The following is a 17,334-nucleotide window of genomic DNA, read 5'->3' on the forward strand; positions in this document are numbered from 1 at the left end:
CGTTTTGTTGTACAACAAATGTGGATTAGTACACTAAAAACCACAAACAAGAAAACAACATTCATAGTTACTTTTCCTATTTACTATTAATCAGACCTCTTTAACTGTTGTATGAATCCCGCATTGGGCTGAATACATGGTCTCCATGATTTTACCAGATTGTATGCATCTTCGTAGCACATGTCACGGCGCTGCATCAGATAACCGATTACCACGGAGGGGGATCGCGAAACGCCTGCATTGCAGTGGACCAGCACGCAACCCTGCGACCTGTGCGCATCTTCAATAAACTCCATTGACGCGGGCAAGATGTAGGTAATCAGGTCTGTTTCCGGCAGATCCAGGCAAGGCAAAAATTTACAATTTACGGGCAAGGGCCACTCCACTTCGGGCGTCTGTATGCCGACACTCAGGATGTGAGTTATCTTATATTTTATGATGTTTTCCGGGCTAACTGCATCCTGCGAGCCCAGGTAGAGAAAGTCGCTCAGAATGCAGGCGGGCACAGAGTCCGGCTTGGTATCCACGACAAAGCCGTATTTATGCGGATCCAGTTGCTGGGAGCATTGGGCAATGTCCTCCACGCAGACGGATGAAGTCCTTCGCTCAATGTAGCGCACACCGGTGGGGGTGGTCACAACCGTGGCGGTGGGTCTCAGGTTGCCCATTCGCCTTTGCAGCTCATACAGCAGTATCATAGCGATATTAAATGTCCGTTTCTCGGTAGTGCACTCTGCAAAGGTAAAGCCCACAAGCTGGAGCCAGGAGCACACGGTGATCCCAAGAATTCTTCGAGGGAATGGTGAGCATCTGATATAGGCACCTCTCGTCTATACGTCCGTTACCCAAAGCGATTAGTGCGCCGACAATGCGCCTTACTTGTTTGTATAGAAACGATTTAGCCCTAATCTCGATGTCCCAATAGTTATATGTTTCAGCGGCCAGAATAGCGTTCGAAGACAATGCACGTGTTTCACCAGGACGTATATTAATCTCGTCGATTTTGCGCACTGTAAACATTGGATGATCCCGACTAACTTTCTGGCGGCTGACACTCATAAAAGTTCGAAAGTCGTGGACGCCGATAAACATTCGCGATGCAGCCTGGACTCTTTTGATATCGAAGCTAGAAGATCTATGGTGGATCAAGTGGTTACTAATATCATTTTAGGGTTACCGGAGTTTCTTACTGCAGAAAGTAACAGCGATCGATTTCTTCAACTGGAATAAAGGTCTCGAACGACCTATTCCGGAGACTGCAGTCTCCCAAGGGTGGGTCCTTTGCCACGGCAAAGCGATAGAGATAGGTCCGTCCAGTGGCGTCGTAGCGACAGTGGAAGGAGTTGGCCACCAACTTACTACTAAGCACTCGAATGGGAAGACGCTGTTTGTTAAGGGTTCGGTTGAGCACCCCAGTTAATATGGTTGTATCATAGGGCTGTCCATTAGTCCGCTCCAGGTCCACCTGCACCGTGGAGTGCAGGGCGTGTACACCGGCGTCTGTTCTGAAAGTTAACGGAGACTAAAGACTATACAGATATGGTCTATATTGTCTTGCACTAACCGACTGGACAGCACGGTGTGTATTTCGTTTGTTGGGTGAAAAACCTGCAACGCAAGCTCCAAACAGCCTTGTATGGAGTTTGTGTCCAGACGCGACTGCTCCAGTTTGTTCACCGTCTTCTGAATACCACTGTAGGGGTGGTAAGTTTTGTTTCAACAATTCATTCTCACAATTCGACGCACTTACCGAAAAGTAGTGCCGATGTAAGAAATGTTCAACAAATACCTATGCATGTTATATAGAGCACGACCAACAACCACCATACATATCGCTAGAGATGGGCTTGGGCAGCTGGTTGATCAACGCTACTAGAGGTGGGATTGTAAATTATGTGTTGAACAATTAGAAAAGCAACATTTAAACTAAATAAAAAAGCTGTAAATCAACAAAGCAACTATTTGTTATACAACAGCCGAGCTCTTTTTGCGCCAGAGAATGAGAAGATATCGATGAATCGATGACGAATCGGTTCACGACATTAAGTAACAACGAAGCACCCGGCCACATTGCTGTCAGAAGTATATTGTTTTGTAATAAAAAAAAAAGTATTATTTTACAACTTCCCAAAGCCTTTGCAACCCTGTAAGAGACGGCCAACGGTCTAATACTTTTCTGTATTTTGCACAGCAGTCCTCCAAATTAATAGCTACAGAGTTGGGCCCTCGGCATAAGCAGTCACCAGACCACCCAGTCACTCCACCCACCACGTAACTAGAATGGCCGGCTTTCCCGATCACGCCCGCGCAGAGGATACGGAGGTTAATGTCTGGATCCGCTTTGGTCTTAGGCTGGGCGTCAGCGCCGTCCTTCATCCGTTTGAATATTCCAAAACCCTCATCCAGCTGGGTTACGAACCGATCGCTCCTCTGCCCGGCAAGTCGATACTGGGCAAGCCGATCATGAAGTTGCCGAACATCTTTCAGTACGGTAGGTACAAAGTTCCTCTTTGCCGAAACATAACTAATATTTCCGCTGCGGCTCCTGCAGCTGGCCACATTCGGCGGATCGACGGCTTCTACGGCTGCTACCGCGGTCTAGCTCCTAAACTGGTGGGTTCTCTGGTGGCCATGGTGGTAAGCGACCGAGTGGCCGACCAACTGGGCCTGGAGCAGCCAGATGAGAATAAGGACGACTCACAGCTTAGTGATGAGGAATTGCAAGTCTTTGATTGTCATGTGCCTCCGTACAACTCCTGATTTGTTTTCTTTCAGGTACGTCCAGTTCAAGAAAAGTCTGAAGCGGGATATTGTTTTGATGGTGAGCGGAGTCGTGGCCTCGCATCCCTTTCACGTAATCTCGTTGCGCATGATGGCGCAGTTTGTCGGCCGCGAGACCTTGTACACTTCTATAGTGGGCTCCGTGGCCGAGATTTGGAAGTCTGAGGGAATAGCGGGATTTTTCGCCGGTCTTGTGCCAAAGCTGTTGGGTGATTTGGCCTGCCTTGTGCTCAGCAGCTCCACGATTTACATCCTTAACAAATATATCATCAAGGACAAGTTGGGCAGGCAATACAATTCCGGATTCACACAGTTTGCCGTATCTAGTTTACTGTATCCACTGCAGGTGGTATCCACCTGCTCAGCGGTAAGTGGTTCACGCCTGATGGCTGCCCAACCGCCAATTATGCCGGCCTACAAGAGCTGGGTAGACTGTTGGAATGATTTGCAGGTTCGCGGAGAGCTTAAGCGCGGCAGCTCCCTTTTCTGGCGGTGGGTGTTACCGTGAACTTTATACTTAAATTAGTAAATACAAAAAACTTCGACTTTCCAGGTCACATTCCATCAGTTCTCCAGTAATAGCCACCTCATTCGCGCCCTTGCCTAAGCTGGCGCGTTACCAGTAGACGTCAACAACGCGCCTGGAAGACCACGGACGGGTTCCGGAGTCCACACATAACTGCCTAGTTGTGTTTGGCCTGCATTTTAATGGGTTTTCGGCAATGACAAGCTTCAATCCAAGACAACTGCATTTTTCTACTGTCTCCAAGCCCAGCTATAATTCTGTTAATACAAGTTTAGATCTACATTAAAGTGGATTTCATCGTGGTCCGTTAGTCCTGCGCGATATTTTCTTTTCTTTCAGCATTTACAAGAACTGAAATCGTGAAAAAATTGTTGACCAAAATCTTTCCCGATCTTGTGCAGACTCCGATATATTTGTTGTTACTGTTTACTGCAAAATTTTTGAAATAAATCGTTTTGCCCTACCAGTGGAAGCACAACTTTTCCATATACATTTTTTTAAAATTATAATGGTCTACTGTTACCGCTCTTAAAATTGTGATTGTTTATGTATCGTAATCTTATTTTATTTTTAGGTAACACGTATTAAAGATTAGGAGTTAAGTAAGACATATGGGTCTCATTTAAACCCAACTTAATTAAATTAGATTTTACTTTGATTAGTTTTGCCGCGCATTTTATATAGTATTGAAAAAATATTTTCCTGCCGAAGCCATAAAAAATTCAATTGACTATCTTTATTCAGTTATGGTTTAATTTCTGCTATATTTTTATGTATATAATACAATTTATCTGATTGATTGTTGATTGATCTTTAAACGATTTTTACAGCCTAATATAAGCTTAAAAATAGTTTGAGTTTGCGAATTTAGTCCTGTGCTAACTATAATGCACGCTAGTATCATTTTTTCAATATTCATACTTTGCTGTTACTAAATCTCCAATACCGACAAGCAAACAAATTTACATCTACGACCAATTCTTATTTGTAGTTGGTCTGCAAACTGTAGTGAATAAAAAATAAATAATTTATATCTACGATGTAAATGGTCTGCCATCCGACAGCATTTCGAATTCACATCACCGAGCTAGGGTTCTAGAAATAGCATTTGCCTTGTTCAAGCACCCTGTAGTTGTACCCGCACATAAATCCCCTTAATATGCGTCCTTTCGAGTCCTTTGCTTCCGCAGTAATTGACAAGTAGCTAGGCGTCGAGTATAAGAACGTTTGTAATAATTACAGACTACAAAGGAAAAGCAAAGGTCAGGGCAATTCTGAACAATGTTGTTTTTAAATAAGGCTTTTTGCTTTTATTAAATTTTCGCTAAAAACTAGAATTAAAATTAATAATCATAATCATTAATTAATAATTAGAGTTAACGTAATGGTATTAATTAAAAACATTTTTTGCGCACAAATATTTACAATTACAGAAGTGTCGTTAACTTCTAAATTTATTTCTTGCTTGGTTCTTTACACAGTTATATTAGTTATTCTCTATTTTTGCCTTTTCGCGGGTTTATTTTAGAATAAATATTTGTTGCTGGGTTACTTAAATGATTTCTTTAGTTAATTTTGTTTTGCCCCTTTAATCGAGATACGCCCCATGCTAATTGAAAACTAAATGGGAAGTAACTTCTTGAACTATTGGCGACAAAAGAGTACAGAAAGGCTAGGTGGACCGGGGCGTTGTGTATCGTTCCGCAATCGGAATCTGGAATGCAATCACACCTACCAAACAGTACTGTTTTCAATGGCTTCTTGCTTCGGCCTGTTTTGTGTATGTGACTTCGCTCAAGGCTGCAGGCACCTTTGCTTATAGAAAACCAGTGTTCTTTTGCCTACGTTACTATTGCTTTAACATCATATAACGCAAAACAATCATTAACTTTTCTCTGGAGTTCTTCGATACGTTGCATTCTTAAACGCTAAAATACAAACAATTCCCTTTCGGAAATGATAGGGAATTTTGTTATTCAATTTTTGTTTTTCTCTCTACGCACATGTTTGGGAACAGGGACTATTATATGCACTTAGATTGCGGTCAGGGTCAACCGACTTTGATTTTCGCTAAGAACTACAATTAATGACTATAGCTACAATTGTTGAAATTGTTGTTACTTTTTGCACGCATTTAACACTTTTTGCTAATATTTTACGATTATTTTACACATTTTATTAAATAATTATTAATAAATAGTGTTTATTATATATGCTGGGGTTTATCAATCATGCTTAGTGGGTAGGAGGCGTGGAAGGATTTTTAGGTGAATGGAAACTTTATAAACCTAAACCGAGAGCATTTTTGGATTTTTTTTAGGCTAGACGACTGTGTCTGCTTTTTTGTTTCGTTTATATCTTTAATACAATAATTTACAAAGCCTTAAATGTACAATCTGCTTCTAAAAATGTACAATTTATATTTTTTGTTTCTCGCATAATGTGCTATATGCATATTAATATTATATAGGTGTGTATAGATAATATCTTCTTTACGCTGATGCGATTACAACAAACCAGTTAGAGACAGATAAAAGAATGGTTAAGGGGCTTACATACTAACTGTACAATTTAAAGTTCGATTAAGGACCTGCAGTTCGCTCATTTTCTATGAAAGCTAACACTCTAATGGGGGCGAGGGCAAGGAACCAAATCACAAAGGGAGGGGATTATCGAAAGCTTGAATGAACGAAGTTACAGGATACGCTTACATGCGACATTTTCGCGTTCTCCGATTATCATCTAACTTCACAGTCTTTTTTCAATGGAAGTAAAGCGCCTTCCCCGCTGGCGCGTCCTCCTCCACTGCCGTTGTTGTTGTTCGAGTTGCTATTGCAGGAGTTGCTGGAAGCCGATCCGGTGCCACTGGCTGATGGCAATGAGTTGTTGCTATTCTCGTAGTTTCCCACGTTGACACACAAAGGTGTGGTCGCATCCACAAGGGACGACTGCACGCCCATCGCAGCCACTCCACTCTCGGGCAGGGATGTGGAGTCATGCACGTCTGCACTTTTGCTAGAGTCTATCACCAAGCATGGCGGCGATGGGGTACCCGTGTCCTTACCAAGCAGGGCTGGCGACGTATTAGCATTCTGGGAGTGCGGTGTAAAGCTGTTGAGCAGTCTGCCCTGTGGTGACGCCTCTCTGAGTGGTGATATAAGTGGCAGCTCCGTAATCGGAGACGTGTTGTCTGCCGTAGGCTCATCCTTTTTGTCCGCCTTCGTACCGATTATGTAGCCGCCGCCAGATGAGTTCCTGGCTATTTTAAATCGCAGGGGTGCTGGAGCCTCCAAGGTAGGAGGCTGCTCCACACTGACGGTTCTTGTCGTGGTCTCCGCCCTTCGTTTGCCAAAACGGAGGATCAGCTTAGGCTTATCACCTGGCGACGCACTGGCCGTGTTCTCAATTAAGGTCGTGGTCATGGTGGTTGTACTGCTGCTTAAGATAAGCTGTTGCTGTTTTTGCCGTTTCTTTTCCTTCTTCTCCTTTTTGGGCTTGGAAGACTTAGGTCGTTTTGTGGGAGGCTGGGGCATTATGAGCGACTCGCCATCTTGGACTACTACCCCTCTCTTGTTGCTGTCCTCGCCCTTGACAAAGTCCTGCATGACTTTCTTGCGGTAATTCATCGAGTCCCTCTTGATCTCCTCTAGTGTAAGAGTGCTAAAATTGCTAGTCAAACGCTTTTTAGGTGGACAAGCCCTTCGGGTCATCTCATAACTGTAGTTTTGGCCCTCGTCGACGCTTGAAACACCTGAAGGTGTCTCGTTGGCCGTCAACCCCCTGATTTTGATCTTCAGCTTAGGGGCCTGGTGGTCATCCTCACTGCTTTCGAGAGTCTTACTGCGTCCTCGCCTCTTACCTGCACTACTAGCTGCCCCAGTCTTTCCGTTGTTGTCGTTATTGCTACCAGAGCTACAAGCGCTACGCCGTCTGCCGTCACCCGATGATCCTCCTCCACAAGCTCCTGCACCACTTGAAAGCAACTGTTCCTCCACAAGGGCTAAGTTCGCATCAAGAGCACGCAATTCCCTGCTGCTAGAGTTCTTTTTGAACCTTTTCGTACCGTTGCCACCTGAAAGTTCGTCTTCCTCCTCCGACTTTCGCAAATTCTCAAGGGGCAAAGTGTCGGATGCGGCTGGCAGTCCGCATGAGCTATCGTCATTGTGGTTATCTTTCTGTACCACATAAAGACTAAGAAGTTCCTTCTTTCGCATGCGGCGAGAGTTGCCGCTAACGGCTGATGACGCACTGACTACAGTCGACGTGGATACGGTGGTTTGCACTACATTTGACGACTGCACCAGAGTGCTGGTAAGAGTCAGACTGTTACTGTTCGTCATGGCGTTATAGTGTTCTGGATAGGCCAGTGGGCTCTTGATCTTAAGTTTAATCTGAGTTCTGGCATCTGAAATCGAGGTCTTGGAGTGTGGTATCGTGCTGTCTGAGTCGATCGATACCTCCTCTGAAGTGGCCTCTAGAGATGCTTCAACCAGCGAGCCTTCGACCAAATGCGTAGCAGCACCTGTGGCAGCCACATTGGGTGCCATTTGGTTTGCTTCCGTGCAATGTAAAAGAAGATTTTGTGCAGGTGTTGGATTGGGACCAGTTGTAGGTGCAACCAGTGCCGTTGGTCCTGAATGCTGTTTGCTGGGCGAGGTTCCAGTTCCAGTTGCTCGCAGTGCCGACTGGAACTGGCGTTCGTCCTCCTCGTTGAACTCGCTGAGTGTCTGATCAGCGGTTCCCGAGTCAAACGCACCCAGAAGATTATTCTGGTAGGCCTCTTGAGATGCTGTACTGTGCGGTGCCTCAAATCCGAGATTGTACGTTCTCATGTCTACAGGTCCCGGCAGCACTGGATGGAGAAGAGGATTTGTGGTTGCTGCAGTTGTTGGCGTAGTGGATGACTTGTTTTGAACTCGTGGAGCTCGAAGCTCAAAACTTCTTCGCCGGTCCCTTAGCGATTGCAGATTCTCCACACCAGGTCCTGCCATGTCGTCAAACTCGTTGTTGAATTCAAATGGAGTTCCGACCAAGTTATTGACTATATGAGTATTGCTCCCGTAATCTGACATTGGCGGAGGCAGTACCATAGCCATCCCACTGGTAACTCCTCCTCCACGTCCTCTACCCCTTCCACGTCCCCTGCCCCTGCCTGGCGCTCCAGAGCCGCCGCTTCCGCGCGGAGCACGCTGCCGCGGCTTGCCCTGTAATGTGTGCGTCTGGGGGTCATATTTAGTCGGCGGCAATGCCACCACGGGAACTGGTGCAGGAGGCGTTGGTGGCTGCAGAGGCTGTCTTGGCGACTTTCCGGGCGATTTTCCTTGCGGAAGTTGGGGTGATTTGTGTGTCTGTTTTTTAGATATGTTACTACCACTGACGCTTGTTCTCTTGCTTGGCGAGTCCTTGGCTGTAACTGTAACCGGTGGGGTTGGTGGCATCATCGACGCAACGGCTGCTTCTGCACAGCTGCTTAGAAGCTGAGCCGGATATGTCGGCATTTTTCCATCAATCGGCGAAGTCAGAGAAAACGGATGATTGGGTGTTGTTGTAGTCTGAACAGGAACTGTTGAAAGCGCAGGCTGTTGTACAGAAATCATGCCCAAACTAGCCGCGGAATAAGGTGTTCCGGGGTACTGGTTGACCTGAGTCGGTGGAGGTAGTGTAGTGGACTGCACAGCACCTACAACTCCCCCATTGCCGTATAAGCTTGAAGGCGGTTCTGTAGGAGTTGTCTGTGGATGCATGATACCCGCTAGTTGGGGGTAGATAGTTCCGTTGTACTGATTGTTTGGAGTTCTCTGCTGTTGCTGTTGATGAGTTGGCGTCGTCGGTTGCTGCTGAGTCGTATTAGTATTGTTGAACATTGGTATGGAATCAATACCGTTCACCATTGGAGGATGGTTAAAGGGCGCTGTAGCGTTTGCTGCAGTGCCAGGCCCGGCATTACCGCTTGGATAGCTGTTGAAAAAGTTTTTACAGCTCTCAAGCTGAGCGAGGGATCGAGCCGTTGTTGCTGTTGCCGAAACGACTGGAGGTGGCGGAGGAGGATCATTTGATTCGGACACTGAACTAGGCGAGCTACTTCTTCTCTCAGCAATGAGATCGCTTTCGTTCCACGGCATTCCCCCGAATGGCGACTGCATTCGTGTGCTCTCATCGTAGTCGGTGATCTTCGCATTTCCTCCCGTTCCGGATTGTGTGGGAACGGTTGCAGCTCCGCGAAAGCTTCCGAGAGTGTTCTTCACCGCTGCCGCTGCCAAGTCTACAAAGTCTGGAGTGGGTCCAGGTTGCCCTACATTAGCTCCACCGTTGCTAGATAGGGGACAAGCCCCTTTCTGGTGGGGTGATTTTTCCAGGAAGAGACCTAACGTTGGATGTTGCTGAGAGTTCGGAAAATTTACTTGAAACCCAAGATTGTTCATTGTTGCGTTGGTGGGTGTAGCATTTGGAGTGTTGGTGAGACTGTTTGCATAGCTTCCACTGTTGGCTGTCATAGGCGAATCCTTGATAGTCAATGATGCAACAGAGTTAGGTCCTGATGAGTTTCCATAAATACATGTTTGTGCTGATTGCAGCTGTTGCTGTTGCTGTTGGTGCTGCTGCTGCTGTTCTTTTTGAGCATGAATGATATCCTCTGGGTCCGCAGCATTGTGAAAAGGAAAAACCGATGGGATGGCTGGAGTTGGAGGTAATAGATCGACCGCCTCCTTGCTATTGCAGTCATCCTGTGCCTTGCGTTTCGTCTTGCGCAGTTTCTCTAAGAGATTTCGGGTTGCTTGGATGCTATCCTCCTCACTTATTTGCTTACCCCTGTCTATACTAGACCCGATTAGACTCATCTGATTGGGAGGATTTAACACACTGGCTAGGTTCGACGCGAAGTTGTTAGCGAATTTACTGTCCTCCATCTCCAGTATTGTCTCAACGATGGGTAAGTGCTCGACAGGAAGTTGCTCTATTAGGGGCCGTTGTGAGGGTAGCAGTTGTTGCTGCATAACTGTTGGTACAACATCGGCAGCAGGGGATTGCACAACAAGCGGAGGCGGCAGGGATTGGTCATGCAGATGCTGCTGTTGCTGCTCTGCAGAATTTGAGTCCAGTTCAATTATTTCCGGCGGATCGGGCGGAATAACAGTGACTGCTGGAGAGGATGTAGACGCCGAGTACTTACTCGCATTTGCAAGCAGCTCGTTTTTACGTTCCTCTTCCAGCTCCCTAGCCATTTCCATCTCGTTGAGGAGATGTTGGGTGTGATGCGTGTGTTCCTCGTCGGGCTCGTGACTGCGTCTCCTTCTTCTTCGTCGGGAACGCCAGCGCATGCGCCGCCGTTCGCTAAGATCACTTCCAGCGTCAGACAACTCGTCATTAGAGGTAGGGGTAGGAGTGGGCGAGGCGGGTAGCGGAGCGGCCGGTGGACGTTCATCGTCGATTATGTCTGCCAGTTTACTCGCGCTTGCAGATACTTGGGTTCGCGTTGGAGCAGTGGTAAGCTCCTCATCAATATCCATTGGAAGTTCACCAGCTTCTACCGCAGACTCTGGGTCCAGATCGGGTTCGGGTTGTGCATCTGCTTCCAAGTTAGTCTGTTGGATGGACACCTCTTCGGGTTTAAGATCACATTGATCTCTTACGATAAGTGTTTCAGAAGCAGGTGGAGTTGGTGACATTGGTGGGGATTTAGTTTTAGCAGAATGGTTTATCTGCTGCTGTTTCTTATTTAACAGCTTGTCCAACGAACTAGTCGCTTTCCCGCTAGCTACTTTTCTCTGGCTAATTTCTTGTTCTAAATTTGCAACCTTCTTAGGAGATTCTTCCGCTCGAGATTTACATCTGGATACTGTCTTTTCTGGAGACGATTTAGCAGTAGGCGAGGGCGGTCGCGACTTGGAGCCCCGAGTCGCTCTTTTGGTAGCCTGTTCCAACTGGACCCGCTTTACACATTCGTCCAAAGAGCCCTGGAGACGTTGTGATTTCGGCGTACTTTTGACGTCATCCTCAACGGATACCACTGCCTTCTGCAGTGCTACCTTTGGCGATTTTGTTGTAGAGTTCTGGCGAGACCGCGTAGATGGTATATTCAATATATTGACCGATGCTGGCGCAACAGTTAATGCTGAAGGCTTATCCATAGATTTGCGGGGTGAACGTTTTGGCACAAGAGAGGAATCAGATGGCACTTTCGCAGGGGCTACAGGAGGCTCTCTGTTAGATGGGTTTTCCGAATTGCTGGCCTGAGACTCGCTGTCCGAGTCGCTGCCACCACTGCTGGAACTACTTCCTGAGCTGCTAGAGGAGCTGGAACTTTCACTGTCGCCAGAGCTAGAACTTGAAAGATTGGGGACAACTACGCGGCGCTTAACCGGGGGAGTTGTTTTTATAGGTGTCGCCAGCAAATCTTCTTTTGATTTTCTTCTGCTGCTTAAGGGTTCCTTTGGAGTAATTGGTGCTTCTTTAATTGAGGTCCGTCTGGTAGGCTTAATTGGCGTGGTGGGCGCTGGAACAGATGATCCTGATCCGGATCCCGTTGCCGACGTCATTGTTTCTTTGTCGGAAATGTCGTTCCCCGTTGAGAAAGATTCTAGAACGGGTTTGCTACTCTTTAATTGCTCGGCTGCCTTCTTAGCCGCTTGTCGTTGGGGAACCAATGAGACTGCAAAGTTAGACTTGGCTGAGGCTGGGGTAGCGACGACAGATTGGGGCTTGCTTTGAGTATGCGTTGGGAGGGCAGGCTTGTCATTTTCCGTAATAGATGGCGGACGAGCATCCTTTGGGACCTTTGGTGGCCTTCCGCGCTTTCCACGTTCAGCAGGTGCGCTTTCGGACGTTTTTCCAACCGTCTTCTGTAAGTGTTCTTTTGCTCGTACTTTTTCAAGACTTGATTTATCCGTTTCATTCGACACACGAGAGCTTGAATCCTTCAGCTTGCTCTTTGCAGGGACTGAAATGGAATTTATGTCTGGCTCTCTGACTCTGTCAGACACATCTGGCTGTAGCGTCGTCGCGAGATTTGTGGATCGCATGTTCTCAGAAGCCTTCTTGGCTGCCTGGCGCTGTGGCACCACCAAAAGATCTGCCGGATACAACTTGGCATTCGGGTTCGGTTTGGTTTTTGTACTGTTGCCGATACTGGTAGCCCCTTCCTTTCCTTCCCTCGTGTTCTTCGCTTTACTAGTTGAGGACGCTGCTTGGGAAGTAGAAGATGTTGTGGCTGCTGTTCCTGGCACAAACTCTTTCATAGCTGCCTTTGTTCTAATCGTCTGTTGGTTTTGTGAGTCACTAACATTGCTTTCCACGGTTGCCTGCTCCTCCTGGTCTTTTTCTTGTTCAGAGGAACTGCTTTCGGAGTCGGAGTAGATATGCTGTCCCAAATTTCTACCAATGGTCGAACCAGTCCTGGCTACTCCGGAAGTCGTTGTGCTCTCACGCTGTCGTTCGCCTCTTAGAGGCAACAATTCCTCACTTTCGTCGCTCGATACGCTCTCCTCGGCATCTTTATCCATTTGGGCAAGTCCTCGTGTTGTTGTAGACAACTTTCGTCTTGCTGAGGCACCAGTTCCCTCTCCAACGCCTGTTTCCGTGGTAGGTTTTGACCTAGTTGCCTGGCTCCTATTAGGTACTGATTTACTTTGGATTGGCCCCCTTCTCGCACCACGCTCTGGTTCCTGGCGGTTTCTACATCGCTCGTCTTCACCGTCGCTGGAGCTGCTTGCAGACCTGGAATCCGGATACGCTGCAGACGCACCCGCAACTGCTTCACTTTGACGTCTCTGCCGCTGTTTTTGCCGCTGCTCAACGGACCGAGCGTAGCTTTGCTTTTTAAGGGGACTTCCTGAGGAAGACTTTCGCTTGGAGACTCCGCTACCCGCGCTAGAGCTACCGCTTTCACTACCCGAATCACTTCCTGAGGAACTATCGGAGCTACTGGTACCGTTCGCCGAGCTGGAATTACCTGATGATAAAGTGCCGCTTGACGAATGGGAGGTCGTGCTACTGCGGATATTTGAGTGGAATTGACTTTTGTTGTGGGTCGACGTCGCCGCCGCCGCGCTGCTCTTCGAGGCACGCCTCCCTGTAGGATGCTTCTCTGGCGGAGACCGTACCTTGGATGCAGTCGTTCCCACCTTACTCCCTGCCGCAGTCTTCTCAGGCGAGGATGTGCGTGAACTAAGAATGCCATTATTAAGCTTCTTGTTTGGCGAAGGTTTAGCAGGCTGCTTGCGTTTGTTGGGAGACAGCGAGGCACGGCCACGGCCCTGTTTACCACTCTGCAGCTTCCCCATAAGCTGTTCAAGGATGTATTTCAAATCCTGGTACTGCGCCGGCACAGTTTGTCCTCCCACAGAGCTGTAGAAACGGTCATACAAAGTAGGTCCGTCGTTGGCGTAGATTACAGCGTTCAGATCCATCACAGGTTGTTGCTGCTCTTGTTTGGTCTGCTGCTTCTCCAAGCGCATCTCATCCAGAACTCCAAGCTGCTTGTAGAATACCTGCTCACGTAGCTTAAAGAGAGAGCGGGAAAGCTTTTCCCTTCGACTAACCATATAGCAGAGATTACGAACTCGCTCCAAATCCTGTCGCAAATGCACGACCAGCTTATGATTTTCCATATCCTGCTGCTCCTGCTTACGGGCTATCATCTCCACATCTTCGGACTTGGGCGGGATAAGCTCGCGATTGTGTCGAGACTTTCGCTTGAGCTTCCAATAATTGTATATGGCAACAATAGCATCGTCGTCGACATCAAACAGATGGCAACTGATGTCATTAAAGTTAACATGCTTATCGAACTCAGCTTCCACCTCCTGAAAGTCAATGGGAAAAGTTAGAAACTGAATGCATGCAGAAACCACAACGGAAAAGAAACTACTAACCTGAAGACGCTGAGCTCTGGCTTGGTTACGTTCCTCGGAGGTCAGTTCGGTTTTACGATGATTTTTCCGCCTGCGTGGATCCTCTCCAGTTGTCCCGCACGCGTTGTTGCCATCGTCGGCTCCTCCACCAGCCCCACTGCCGTATCTGTTTGCTTTCTGCATGGCGCTTGCGACTGAGGCACTGCCTCCCCCATGACTACCAGCATTTTCCTTCTTACCCTTGCTCATACTGTGTTTCTGGCAATAGGATCGAAGCTTTACGCCGTCCTCAGCATTGCCTTCCTCTATGATTGCACGCATTTCCAAGCCATGTTGAAACGCGCAAGTCACGTGGTATGCTGTTTTACAGGGCTTTACTGAGCACTGGATGCAGCTGCCAACGCGCTTGCGGCAAAGTACACAGATCAGGGACCAGCGCGACTGAGGAATGCTAGAGATTTTCGTGATGGGTTCCATGCGATCCACACACCCAATGCTGACCTCGGGTATCCACAGAGCGCAAGAGACGTGTGCCCAGTGCTTACCCGACTTGTTGGATTTCATAGCGCCGCCCTTGTTTGGACAGAGGACACAGTCCGGCTTAATTCCCATCGAACAAGTGCGGCATAGCCATTGTCCTGAAACAAAATTTCAAATGAGCACATTTCCACACCACAAGGTGCTGCTTACCTGATGGAATTGCTGTAATGCCATAACACGCCTGGTGCACACAGATATTGCAATTATCACAGAATACCATTTCATTCGCCTCCTCGGAGTCGGGCGATCGGCAAACATCGCAGATGACATTCTCATCGAATTCGATGCCCAAGCCTTCTTCTTGTTTAAGTATGACTTGAATCTGTTCCCAGCAACGAACCTAGAACACAAAAGTCAATATATTGGTCCAGCAAGGAGCTTAGCGAGCTTACCTCTAGCTCCTCAATGACGCGCTCGAACTGCGTCGCGTTTATGGGAAAAGCACCGCATTGGGCACGATCGCTGTTGTAGAGGCGCAACCAGGCCTCGTCAATAGGATCTATGTCATAGGCACATGTGTTCTCCGCCAAGGCAACAACATTCGTCAGGTAATGCAGATCCGGCGAGTAGTGCTCGTCTTTGGTAATGCGCAGATAGCGATTTTTCGGGCTGTAAACGAGAGCCGCAAGGCAATGTATAGGTTCAGTACAGAAATTCACGAGTACGGGATAAGATTTGCTAGGTATTAACTTACAGCTTAAAGTCGTGCGCTGGAGACACAACAGGCTCGGGCAGAACATAGACGCATGGCTCTGGAAGGGAGTCTGGGTTAACGGGAACTTGCACACCCTTTTCCCATTCCTGCTTCCATGGGTCCGTTACTATTAAATACTCGTAGTTGGCCAACGGCTCAGAGTCTGGCAATTTCATTGCGCTAATGAGATCCTTGCTGCAATTTAAATTTCAATATTATTGAATCATGTCTAATTGGTTTGCTGGTCTGTTAATACCGGTAAAGTTCAGCTGGGGCTTCCGTTGAGCTTCGATTGTAGATGCTCGACATCTTGATGTCCGCTACAGACCGCGCCTGCCAGGAGCTACTAGAACTCGCCCCCTGCGACTTGCACTTGCTTGCGGACTTTGCCAGTTTCGTTGACTTCGATTTGCTAGTGCTGGTAGCGCCTGCCGCAGCTCTTCCTTGTCCTCCTCCCCCTGCTTCCGTCTCTGGCTCTTCATGTTTGCTTTTGCACAAAGGCAAAACTGGCACACGCTCTGACCCTGTAGCTGGACCCGCTCCAGTCACTTCAGCTACTGCTGCCGTAGTGGCTCCATTAGGTGGCCTACCTTTGCGCCGCTTGGTGGGCGGCGGCTGCGGCTCAACATCCTTGCGCTGATGCTGTTGCGGCGGCGGATGGTGCGACTGGTGATGATGCTGATTACCGCGCTTACCTCTTTGTGACATTTTTCATTGGTGTTGATTGGATATTTGTGTGTTTTTGCTTCGATTGGTACCTTGTTCTTGTGTCTTGTGCTTGTTAGAGAACGGGTTGTTTGCTGCAAGACCTAGAAGTAAGCAGGCAAAAGCAGCTTCAATACATATTTCACGCGATTAATTTACTAACCAAATTTACTTACTACATGCTTAAGGCCACAGTTGGCGACACCACACCGGCTGCTGCTGCTGCGCTCTCCTGGCTGTGGTGCGGTCGTGATTCTTGGAGGTCCACCCTTTGTGCCCCGTGGACATGGACGCCGCTGCTGCCCCAGCCCTAATATCCAGTAGCGACGCCACTTTGCAGTCCTGTGTGCTCCGCACTTCTCCACGGGCGAGTTAATCCACTTCCACTGCCACCTTCCGCTTGCTGCCTTTTGTTATTGTTCGTTGTTTATGCACAGACTTTTGGAAGTTTTTCTTTGGCGTTTGGCTTACTGGTTTGGATTCTCGACGAGCATTTGCTAGTCTGGTGGTAGAGAAGACATATGTTTGTGGGTTATTCGCTTATATTAGGATCGTTCCCAGTAAGTGTCCACATTTTTTATGCTTTCCGAAAATACACAAAAAATATAGAAAAACGCTCAAGCTGCCAATAGGTGACTGGTGCAACACCCACAGTCGCCCTCCCGCTCGCACACAGCACGCTCGTTTAAGGGCGCGCTTACTATGCGCGTGAGTGCAAGCAGGAGGCAAGCAGGTGGCGTTCGTGTTGCATCAGCCAGCTTATACACGGCACCCAGCATACCCCTCCACCACTTCACTTCTCAGAAGCAATCATAGTTTTTGCACTTTTTTTTACACTTTTATTATAACAACTTATTTGTTATTGCTATCCGCACACCTAGGCAGCCACTCTGCGCGTCCCTAGCGCGTCCGCACGCGACATGCCCACTCAGGGCGCCACTTTAGCACTGCCCATTCTTGGGGGAGTTGGGATTTTGTTATATATTTTACATTTGGGTTTTTTGCCGCCGCAGACACACACGACAAGCACTTGTTACTGATCGAAGACCGCTCACAGCCTTCGCATTTTGCGAAGCGTCCGTATCAAACTCACGTTTCCCAAAATCGCATTTGCGTTCGCAGGAATTACAATTCTTTTGATTATTTATTTTATTTTTGAGCAAAAATTATTTTTCTCAGATCGCCATGATGAACGGTTGCAAATTTAAACTATCGAGTGCATTTAGTCGGTGGTCGCT

The 17,334-nt window shown here is 47.7% G+C and overlaps 4 protein-coding genes across 8 annotated transcripts; 1 reads left to right on the forward strand and 3 right to left on the reverse strand.

Moving 5' to 3' along the window:
• Positions 1–60: 60 nt before the first annotated feature.
• LOC117141196 (dual specificity protein phosphatase 19) lies at positions 61–719 on the reverse strand. The gene has a single exon (XM_033304547.1). It carries the CDS (start codon positions 696–698, stop codon positions 87–89), a length of 612 nt encoding a protein of 203 aa, XP_033160438.1. The 5' UTR covers positions 699–719; the 3' UTR covers positions 61–86.
• LOC117141195 (tRNA pseudouridine synthase-like 1) lies at positions 685–1,931 on the reverse strand. Its single transcript, XM_033304546.1, has 4 exons — positions 1,751–1,931; positions 1,565–1,693; positions 1,191–1,505; positions 685–1,135 (listed from the first exon to the last, which is right to left on the reverse strand). The coding sequence occupies exons 1-4, from the start codon at positions 1,825–1,827 to the stop codon at positions 706–708; spliced, it is 951 nt and encodes a 316-aa protein (XP_033160437.1). The 5' UTR covers positions 1,828–1,931; the 3' UTR covers positions 685–705.
• An 83-nt stretch (positions 1,932–2,014) lies between these two features.
• On the forward strand, positions 2,015–3,797 carry LOC117141194 (mitochondrial carrier homolog 2). Of its 4 annotated transcripts, none has more exons than XM_033304543.1 (5): positions 2,015–2,094; positions 2,195–2,491; positions 2,552–2,720; positions 2,776–3,273; positions 3,335–3,797. In XM_033304543.1, exons 2-5 carry the CDS (start codon positions 2,281–2,283, stop codon positions 3,405–3,407), a joined length of 951 nt encoding a protein of 316 aa, XP_033160434.1. In that variant the 5' UTR covers positions 2,015–2,094; positions 2,195–2,280; the 3' UTR covers positions 3,408–3,797. The 4 variants fall into 4 exon arrangements, with proteins under 4 accessions (XP_033160434.1, XP_033160433.1, XP_033160435.1 ...); XM_033304542.1 differs by having other exon boundaries at positions 2,022–2,094; positions 2,192–2,491; XM_033304544.1 differs by having other exon boundaries at positions 2,022–2,082; positions 2,192–2,491.
• Positions 3,798–5,490: 1,693 nt separating this feature from the next.
• Positions 5,491–17,299, reverse strand: LOC117141186 (PHD finger protein rhinoceros). Of its 2 annotated transcripts, none has more exons than XM_033304524.1 (8): positions 17,190–17,299; positions 16,273–16,598; positions 15,648–16,200; positions 15,392–15,586; positions 15,090–15,306; positions 14,848–15,037; positions 14,179–14,795; positions 5,491–14,109 (listed from the first exon to the last, which is right to left on the reverse strand). In XM_033304524.1, the coding sequence occupies exons 3-8, from the start codon at positions 16,097–16,099 to the stop codon at positions 6,046–6,048; spliced, it is 9,735 nt and encodes a 3,244-aa protein (XP_033160415.1). In that variant the 5' UTR covers positions 16,100–16,200; positions 16,273–16,598; positions 17,190–17,299; the 3' UTR covers positions 5,491–6,045. The 2 variants fall into 2 exon arrangements, with proteins under 2 accessions (XP_033160415.1, XP_033160416.1); XM_033304525.1 differs by lacking the exon at positions 17,190–17,299 and adding an exon at positions 16,974–16,988.
• Between the last annotated feature and the right edge of the window lie 35 nt (positions 17,300–17,334).

This window comes from Drosophila mauritiana, chromosome 3L (assembly GCF_004382145.1).
Source record: "Drosophila mauritiana strain mau12 chromosome 3L, ASM438214v1, whole genome shotgun sequence".
Lineage (NCBI taxonomy): Eukaryota > Metazoa > Arthropoda > Insecta > Diptera > Drosophilidae > Drosophila > Drosophila mauritiana.

Coding starts and splice junctions, on each gene's coding strand:
- LOC117141196 (XM_033304547.1), bottom strand. CDS start 698: ATGATACTGCTGTATGAGCTGCAAAGGCGAATGGGCAACCTGAGACCC.
- LOC117141195 (XM_033304546.1), bottom strand. CDS start 1,827: ATGGTGGTTGTTGGTCGTGCTCTATATAACATGCATAGGTATTTGTTG. Junction 1,694..1,750: donor TACATCGGCACTACTTTTCG/GTAAGTGCGTCG, acceptor CCACCCCTACAG/TGGTATTCAGAAGACGGTGA. Junction 1,136..1,190: donor GATCGCTGTTACTTTCTGCA/GTAAGAAACTCC, acceptor GATCCACCATAG/ATCTTCTAGCTTCGATATCA.
- LOC117141194 (XM_033304543.1), top strand. CDS start 2,281: ATGGCCGGCTTTCCCGATCACGCCCGCGCAGAGGATACGGAGGTTAAT. Junction 2,492..2,551: donor GCCGAACATCTTTCAGTACG/GTAGGTACAAAG, acceptor CGGCTCCTGCAG/CTGGCCACATTCGGCGGATC. Junction 2,721..2,775: donor CAGCTTAGTGATGAGGAATT/GCAAGTCTTTGA, acceptor GTTTTCTTTCAG/GTACGTCCAGTTCAAGAAAA.
- LOC117141186 (XM_033304524.1), bottom strand. CDS start 16,099: ATGTCACAAAGAGGTAAGCGCGGTAATCAGCATCATCACCAGTCGCAC. Junction 15,307..15,391: donor CCAGCGCACGACTTTAAGCT/GTAAGTTAATAC, acceptor TCTCGTTTACAG/CCCGAAAAATCGCTATCTGC. Junction 15,038..15,089: donor GCGTCATTGAGGAGCTAGAG/GTAAGCTCGCTA, acceptor TTTGTGTTCTAG/GTTCGTTGCTGGGAACAGAT.